The sequence below is a fragment of the Nicotiana attenuata genome, unplaced genomic scaffold (genome assembly GCF_001879085.1).
Source record: "Nicotiana attenuata strain UT unplaced genomic scaffold, NIATTr2, whole genome shotgun sequence".
NCBI classification, from domain to species: Eukaryota; Viridiplantae; Streptophyta; class Magnoliopsida; order Solanales; family Solanaceae; genus Nicotiana; species Nicotiana attenuata.
The window spans coordinates 63,242-72,850 of record NW_017672562.1 but is presented as its reverse complement, the minus strand read 5'-3'; the positions used below and the strand labels follow the sequence as shown (position 1 = coordinate 72,850).

The 9,609-nt window shown below is 40.5% G+C and overlaps 1 protein-coding gene across 1 annotated transcript; it reads right to left on the bottom strand.

Annotated features, from left to right (window-relative positions):
• Positions 1-7,955: 7,955 nt before the first annotated feature.
• LOC109213676 lies at positions 7,956-8,531 on the bottom strand (the record flags this gene model as incomplete). The annotated part of the gene is made up of 1 exon (XM_019377501.1): positions 7,956-8,531. A coding segment is annotated over exon 1 (576 nt), but the record flags the coding sequence as incomplete, so codon positions are not given.
• Between the last annotated feature and the right edge of the window lie 1,078 nt (positions 8,532-9,609).

Here is a 9,609-nt window from a genome sequence, read left to right as displayed (position 1 = left end):
TTTCTACTCGGAACTATGAGCTGGATCCCCCATATTACCAACGAATCATAACTCCTCGTAGCATAGAAGAGTAACTCACAAATCATTTCAGATCACGGATAAGCTCAACAACAACCAAATGGTTCATCCCTCAAAAATAGTAGTTTGGAGCCAACCAATCTGACTCGGTGTAGAATACACATCCCAATTGAGCCTACCAAAGAACCCCCCAAATAAACTCTAGTCATCCACAAATAGATAAATAACCCTTCGAAAGTCCATAATGACTGAATCATAACACCAACTATCCTCTGACTATCTTGGCCACATTTTCACAGTCCACAACCATGAAACAATCTGCTCCTGATAACTCCCAATCTCCAATTCCGTACAACACACGAACCACCATATCTTACCCAAACTCTACCGCCCCAATGTCCAACACATCTTTAATACTCTATCAACCCACGAGGAATACTTGTCACACCCCTTTTCTACCCCCCGAGAGGATATAATAATATGTGTATGGGTAAAAGAGTTTTTCCAATTAAAGTGACAAAATTTGAATAGGGCTTATTTTATTGTTCAGAGTCACCACTTGGAATTGATTTTTTTTTTGGGTGTTCCAAGTCACCATTTATTTGGATCCCTAGTCAAAGGAAGGTTTGACTCTTTTAATCGGTCCGCAAAAACAAAGTTCGGGTAAGGAATTCTGTTGACCGGGGAGAAGGTATGAGGCATTCCCCAAGTCCCGTGGTTCTAGCACGGTCGCTTTATTGACTTAAACTTAGCTTGAACTAATTTTGGACAAACTGTGATTTATATTATTTTTCATGTTTTACCTATCCGCTTTTATCTCTTGATTATTAGAAAAATTTAAAGAATATTTTTGAATATATAAAAAAATGTCATAACCACACTACGTAAGTGAATGCGTGATCGACGAAATTTATTATTTAATCATAACGGCGCTACGCAAGCGAATCAGCAGTCATGATAAATAATTGTTAGCAAGTTATTTACTTCTGGGAAAATTACTACATTCTAAGAATTTAATTTTTTTTTTTTTGAAATTTATTAAAAGGTCAATTATCGCGCTACGCAAGCGAATCCGCGAGTTTGGCAAAGAGTTTATTAAACTAAAAATCAACTAGAAAACTAACGAATATTGTGTGACATTGTTGAATTAAATTATTGAATGTTGAACATCACGTTACGCAAGCGAAACCGTGGAATTAGAGCGCGCCTACTAATCGCCTAGCGTTCAAATTAATTAATTGAAAGAAAATGAGTTACTTAATTGGTATAAAAAATCTAATTTTTATTGCTATTTTCTATCCTTATTGTTGGAAATATTATGCAAATAAATGTTGGAGCAACTCTATCTATTTCAAAGGGATGGCCAACTTCTTGTTAAAGGGAAAATGGGCCAGCTTGTAAAAAGCTCTTGAGTTGCTGGAATTTATTATTAAAATGGGCCAAGAAATGAATTTTTATTGGCCCAAAGCTATATAGAAGAAAAGGGTAATTTTGTTGTTTAAAGGTAAATGGACCAGCTTTTATTTTTTGGTTCAAAAAGGCCCAAACTTGATACAATATTGGTTCTTTACTTAGTTTGCATTTATGACCATTAACTACATAGTCACAATTGTATAAACGCACACTTTACAAAAATAGCCACTTTTGCAAATCTGACAAAATGACCGACACACAAAATTAAAGATACTACATGGAAAAAGTTCAAAGTCATGCGATGTAAATAAATTAGTAACTAAAGGAGCAAGCTTAACAAGAAAAGAGAATGGAACAGCAACCCATTTAATTTCAAAAAAAAACTATAGAGGTTTAATCATATGAGCTTTACAATAACCGGTAAGCAATTAATATTATAAAAATAGAGTGCCATAATCTTTCAAACTATTTATTTTCAACAATACATGGAATATCAGCTTTTCTAGGCAGGATGACAACTTAAGATAATCAAAAGACCATAGTACAACTTATGAACCCTTTCAACCAATTAAACAGAACAACAAAAGCAAATAAAAAAAACTAAAAGCATCGGACATTGAATAGCACTTCATTGTGTATCAACTGAATATATTTATGCATATGGCCACGACTTTTGCTGGATATAACAGTGACAAAGCTATACATTACGAGTCTTAAAGGATTACCTGGATAGCAAAAGAATAAACAGTAGTCCAGCAATTAAAACAGCATAAAAACAGCAGCACAACAGCAGCAAAATCAGCAGCAAATCCGTTTAAACAGCCCGAAAACTCAGAGAAGAAACCCAGAAACGAACTCTAAAGAGGACTTATATTTCTCTAAAAAAAAGTTTGCACTCTAAGATTTACTCTTAAGACTTATAATTTCAGCTTACTTTTCATGTGTTCAATAGCTGAATTTTTTTTTATGTTTTTGTGTGTTTAAGCAATTCTAAAAATATCTATGGAAGTGTATGGAGTCCCCTATAATAAGAAAGGGCAGCCCTTAAATAGGCAAAGAAAAGCCAACTTTTTGGACAGATTTTGGTTCAACAAAAATTGTCCAAAAGAGGCTAAATTTGTGTGCTAAAGGCTGTCCAAAAGGTGAAAGGACAGCCTGAAATCTGCTTTATTATCAAACCATGACTCGGAGAATTGGATGCTAGTTTCGATAAAAATCGACAACAGAAACTCGCTTGAGGCCGAGGTGGAGAGAGAAACGGGAGGCAGTGGCGGTTGAGGGGTGGCTGTGACGGCGGCAGATCGGCAGTGGGGGTCGCCGGAATTCCGGTCACCGGAATTTCGGGTTAAAACCAATGCCAAATTATAGCCCTTGATGAGATCTATCTAGGTATGTAAAAATTCAGTGGAGGAAAGGGCTCAATATTCTCGAATTTATGAAAAAAGTTGCGGCTAGGGTTTCGTTCTTTTGAAGATTTGTGGCGTTTGAGAAGGATTCAAGGGATTTGGGGCTTGGATATGGGAAGAGGAGGAAGAGACGAAGAGGGGGTGAATTTTTGGTGGCGTTTGGAGCTTGGCCGCCGCCGGTGGGCGATTCCCGGTGGCGGCTCTGGGCGGCGCTGGGCGGCGGAGAGGAAGAAGAGAGAAGAAGAGGTCTCGGGCTTGGGCATGTATGGAAAATGAGGCCAAAAAATTAGATTTTCTAAAATTATATACTTCCAATGACATCAATTTTGGACCATTGGATCAAAGAAAATAGGTGGCCAGGATTTGATCTTGATTACTTAACCAAAACGACGTAGTTTCAATCTAAAGCTACGTCGTTTAGACTATCTCCTGGGAGCCCCAAATGGACCGGATCAGTAGACTCTTTGGGCTCCTAATTTTGGGCCAATTTTGGTTCAATTTTAGTCAAAATACACTAGTCCAATCCTTTAACCCCCATATCAAATTATTTAACAGAATCTAATTTAAAAGCCTAAAAATACACACATAAGAATTCTAGAAATTATAATGTAAAGAAAGAAAAAAAATATACATGAGCAAAAATTAGGCATTTACAGCGGCCCCTCTTTGCTCGAGAACATGAAGAGTTTTCGTGCAAAGACAAGTGAATGCCATAGCTAATTTTTGCTCACATATCACTCCAAGGGAAGCAAATTTTGAAAAATAATGACCGAACCTTGCTTCTGAGGTTGCCTACATATCCTTGGCTGTAAAGGAATCAAGTCAGTGTAGTTCTGGAAAAATTTGGTAGCTGGGACTACCAGACACTGGAGTTAAGACTGCTGCTACTGCTGCTGTTGCTGTTACTCTTACTGTTACTGCTTCTTACATCAAAAGAAAAAGAGAAGAGCACTACATATGTCTGCAAACTAAGAGTACAAAATTCCTATCTACATGTCTTCTGGAGTCAAATCTTGATTCTTGACTTGCTCTCTTGTGTTGAGCTTAGACTGGATCTTAATTCTCTTTAAAGAAGAGATTATGACTTAATCTCGGTTGCTTGCTTTCTGGATTAGAATTTTGAGAAAATGAAACTTGAGAAGTTGTGTTGCCGACACGTTATCAAAGTTAACTTCGACTATCTTGTGATCGAAGGACTTCTTTCTTCTGATGAGAAACTGAAACTGCAAGCTTTAATCGTCACTTGGGCTATGCGGCAGAGCCTGCAAGGCCATCAAAGACGAACAAAACGAACAAAATTTTTCTGCCCCAGTCTGGCACTAGGAAAATTTTGTGAGTTATTAGACAAAGCTATAAACTTTTAAATTTGCTGAAATAAAGAAAAGACAGTAATATAGACTAGCTATGTGAGGATACGCAACCATAGGATAGCACCCTGTGTTACCAAAGGCAGTGGAATTATAGCACAGTATCCTATATTACTGAAAGGAAACGTAGCCAGGGGTAGGAGCCTTGTACCACTAGGAAGGAATGTAATTATGGGTTGGTATCCTTGTATTACTGATAAAGTGTTGAATCGCCTAGGCGAAACGGTTCTACATGAGTTAAGCTACATAAAACAACCCGAGCAAACAGTACTTCTACTCGAAACTATGAGCTGGATCCCCCTAGGCGAAAGGATTCTACCTGAGTTAAGCTATGTAAAACACCTTGAATGAAGAGTACTTCTACTCGGAACTATGAGCTCAATCCCCCTAGGCGAAAGGATTCTACCTGAGTTAAGCTGTGTAAAACACCCTGAGTGAAGAGTACTTCTACTCAATACTATAAGCTGGATCCCCCTAGGCGAAATAATTCTACCTGGGTTAAGCTGTCTAAAACACCCTGAGTGAAGAGTACTTCTACTCGGAACTACGAGCTCGATCCCCCTAGGCGAAAGGATTCTACCTGAGTTAAGCTGTGTAAAACACCCTGAGTGAAGAGTACTTCAACTCGGACTATGAGCTGGATCCCCGTAGGAGAAAGGATTCTACCTGAGTTAAGCTGTGTAAAACACCCTGAGCGAAGAGTACTTCTAACTCGGACTATGAGCTGGATCCCCGTAGGAGAAAGGATTCTACCTGAGTTAAGCTGTGTAAAACACCCTGAGCGAAGAGTACTTCTACTCGGAACTGTGAGCTGGATCCCCCTAGGCAAAATGATTCTACCTGAGTTAAGCTGTGTAAAACACCCTGAGCGAAGAGTACTTCTACTCGGAACTATGAGCTGGATCCCCCTAGGCGAAAGGATTCTACCTGAGTTAAGCTGTGTAAAACACCCTGAGCGAAGAGTACTTCTACTCGGAACTATGAGCTGGATCCCCCTAGGCGAAAGGATTCTACCTGAGTTAAGCTGTGTAAAACACCCTGAGCGAAGAGTACTTCTACTCGGAACTATGAGCTGGATCCCCCTAGGCGAAAGGATTCTACCTGAGTTAAGCTGTGCAAAACACCCTGAGCGAAGAGTACTTCTACTCGGAACTATGAGCTGGATCCCCTAGGCGAAAAGATTCTACCTGAGTTAAGCTACGAAAATGGGAGGTGTGAACAATAGTGATGCATGCTGAAAAGAGAAAAAATTGAGATTTTAAGAAGCTTACGTTTGGTGACGTTCATCTTTTAGAATTTCCATTCTGCACCGCTTTGTTGCTGCTTCAAACAAAGAAAGATTTATGAGTTTTCAAAGTGGTGGTTGGTTTGTGGCCTTGATGCCTTGAGTAGTTTGATTCACGGCCACTGCTGTCGAAGAACCGATTCTGTCAGCGTGGTACCGAGATGCTCGGCTGCTCTGTATCATTTTCTAGAGACCTTGGATTTACATTATTTCCCCCAACTGTTTCATACCCAGATGTCCATGGTACCACTACCCTTGTCTCTAAGGCAATGCATTTTTTTCTTTAAAATCAAACTCAGTTGTCTTGCACCCAGTATCAGTTTGTGTCCGTAGTGCTTATCAACTTTCTCATGAAGCAGGTCCTGCTCATGCGACTTTTTAGTTTCTTTAAAACACTTTGTTTGCTTTATCAAATGAGATCTCAGATGGATTCGTGCCTTCGCCAATGCCATATATGCCCCAAATTGTGCTCGATATTACGGGGGAATTGTAGCTAGTTTCGCAGCCATTTCTTTGTTTTGCTTTTGATGCAGGATTAGACCGAAAGGGACTCAAAGAAAAATTATGGTAAAAACGGAATAATAATTGAAAGTTAAAAAGAACAGTGTTTAAACAGAAGATGTCCCTTTCGAGGAAAGGAATAGGGAGACTTATCTGGAGGTATGTGCCGACTTCAATGAATCATGACATGCATTTTGGACTGGACGCCTGATCCGTCTAAGCTGTCTAATTCTCAAAATCTGCCGCAAACGTTCATCTTGAATTTTTCTTGGTTGTGCTCATGCCGGAGAATCAAAGACCCTTATTCGGCTAGTAGCGCCTTTTGCAGGTTTTCGCTAACTAACATCTCTCATTTCTCTACTAACCGTCGCCTTATGGTGCCCATATGGGTTTTCACCAATAAGACTCTCTCATTTCTCTGCTCACTGTCGCCTTATAGTGCCCATACGGGTTTTCATAAGACTCTGTCATTTCTTTTTCTCTTTTTTTTTTCTTTTTTTTTCTTCTTCTTCTTCTTCTTCTTCTTCTTTTTTTTTGAATAAGATACTGCAGGAGGGAGGTTAACCAATGCCTTTGGCATGGGGACTTCAAACATTCTCAAAAAAAAAACATCGATCAGAAGTTCTTGAAAGGTAAAAAGGCGAAATGAACCTTGAATTGAATTACAACTTTTGGAACCGTTTTACAGGAAAACCATGAAATAAAACAAACTTCTGCCCCAGTTTTGGAGTATTGGGAATATGGATTTTTTGTTCTGATGGGACCGAACCCAGGGTAAGGCTGCCTACATATCCTTTCGGAATCAGGTCGGACGTAGTTCAATGACTCAGAGATTTGTTGTTTTGGCTTTTTTACAAGTACACATATTCTAAAAAGTGAGAAACAAGGAAGACAAATACTGCCCAAAAAGGATTAACAAAAAGGGTGACACCTATTTGGAATAGCTAGCAAATGAAAGCCTTCGTCACTTCGATTTGAGAAAATAAATGCGTGAAAATTCTACAGTGGGTATATATCAGACATAATATCTTTTGATTGCATCTGCATTAATAGTCATGTCTGGTACCCGTCCTTCTTCATCTACCAAGTGCAAGGCCCCTTTTGGTAACACTTTCTTGATGATGTAAGGTCCTTGCCAGTTCGGGGCGAACTTTCCTTTAGCTTCTACCTGGTGCGGAAGGATGCGTTTCAAAACCAGCTGGCCTACCTCAAATCGCCTTGGGCGCACTTTCTTATTGTAAGCGCGTGCCATTCTTTGCTGATATAACTGGCCGAAACACACTGCTGCTAGCCGTTTTTCATCGATCAACATCAGTTGTTCTAATCGGGTCTTGACCCACTCAGTGTCTTCAATCTCTGATTCCACAATAATTCGGAGAGAGGGAATTTCGACTTCAGCGGGTATTACAGCTTCAGTTCCATATACAAGCAGATACGGAGTTGCACCAACAGATGTGCGAACAGTCGTGCGGTATCCCAAAAGAGCAAAAGGCAGCTTTTCATGCCATTGCCTGGAACCTTGGATCATTTTCCTAAGAATCTTCTTGATGTTCTTGTGATGCCGCTTCAACTGTTCCATTCCTCCTTCATCAAATGACTATTTAGATTGGCTGTATTGTCAGTGATAATGGTCTTTGGGATACCGAAGCGACAGATGATGTTGGAATGAACAAACTCTACCACTGCTTTCTTGGTGACTGCTTTGAAAGTGACGGCCTCCACCCACTTGGTGAAGTAATCAATTGCAACCAAAATGAATCTATGCCCATTTGAAGCCTTTGGCTCGATTGGACCAATAACATCCATTCCCCAAGCAACAAAAGGCCAAGGAGAGGACATTGGATGCAACTCTGAAGGAGGCGAGTGAATCAAATCACCATGAATCTGGCATTGGTGACACTTGCGAACAAAACTGAAGAAATCTCGCTCCATAGTAAGCCAATAATACCCCGCTCGCAGAATCTTCTTCGCCAAAACATATCCATTCATGTGAGGTCCGCACACCCCCGAATGCACTTCACCCATGATCTGCTCTGCTTCTGTAGCATCTATGCATCTCAACAAGTTTAAATCTGGGGTCCTTTTGTACAGAATTTCCCCATTCAGGAAGAAACCACTGGCGAGCCGCCTTAAAGTTCTTTTTTGATCTCCTTTGGCATGCTCTGGATATTCTCTCATTTTCAGGAATCGTTTTATGTCATGATACCATGGTTCACCATCTGGTTCTGTCTCAATTGTATTGCAGTAACCGTGTTGATTTCGAACTTGGATTTCTAGCGGATCAATATGAGCGTTGCCTGGATAAGGGATCATCGAGGCTAAAGCAGCCAAGGCATCGGCTAGCTCGTTGTGAAACCTAGGAATGTACCTGAACTCGATGGATTTGAATCTTTTGCTCATGTCTTGCACGCATTGTCTGTACGGAATAAGCTTGATGTCTCGAGTCTCCCATTCGCCTTGAGCTTGCCGGATAAGCAAGTCAGAATCTCCCATAACCAATAGTTCATGCACATCCAGATCGATGGCCATTTTCAAACCCATGATACAAGCTTCGTATTCTGCCGTATTATTGGTACAGAAGAATCGAAGTCGGGCCGTTGCAGGGTAATGATGTCCAATAGGTGAGATGAGGATTGCCCCGATCCCAACTCCTTTGATATTGACAGCTCCATCAAAATACATTTTCCATACAGGGTGATCGTCTGGAACCACTTCTCCTATTGAGTTGACCTCTTCGTCTGGGAAGTATGTGCTAAGTGGCATGTACTCATTATCAACTGGATTCTCTGCCAAATGATCTGCCAAAGCCTGTGCTTTCATCGCGGTGCGAGTGACATAGACGATGTCAAACTCTGTGAGCAAGATTTGCCATTTTGCGAGCCTGCCAGTGGGCATTGGCTTTTGGAAGATGTACTTCAAAGGATCCATTCTGGATATGAGGTGAGTAGTGTAGGCCAAAAGATAATGTCTCAGCTTCTGAGCGACCCAAGTCAAGGCACAACATGTTCTTTCTAAAAGGGTGTACTTAACCTCATAATTTGTGAACTCCTTGCTCAAATAATAGATTGCCTGTTCCTTTTTGCCTGTTGCATCATGTTGCCCCAAAACACATCCAAAGGAATTATCCATAACCGATAGATATAAAAACAAAGGCCTACCAGGTTCAGGCGGGACCAATACAGGGGGTTTTGACAGATAATCTTTGATCCTGTCAAAAGCTTTTTGGCAATCGTCTGTCCACCTGATAGCGGCATCCTTTTTCAGCAACTTAAAGATGGGCTCGCACGTGGTTGTGAGCTGAGCAATGAACCTACTGATGTAGTTCAGCCTCCAGAGCAAACTCATGACTTCCTTTTTGTTCTTCGGGGGTGGCAGATCTCGAATGGACTTTATCTTAGATGGATCCAATTCGATGCCTCTCCGGCTGACTATAAAACAGAGGAGTTTCCCAGACGGAACCCCAAATGCACACTTGGCTGGATTAAGCTTAAGGTCATACCTTCGAAGCCGTTCGAAGAACTTTTTCAAATCACACACGTGATCAGCTTGTGTCTTTGATTTTATGATAACATCATCGACATATACTTCAATATCTTTGTGCATCATGTCATGAAAAATA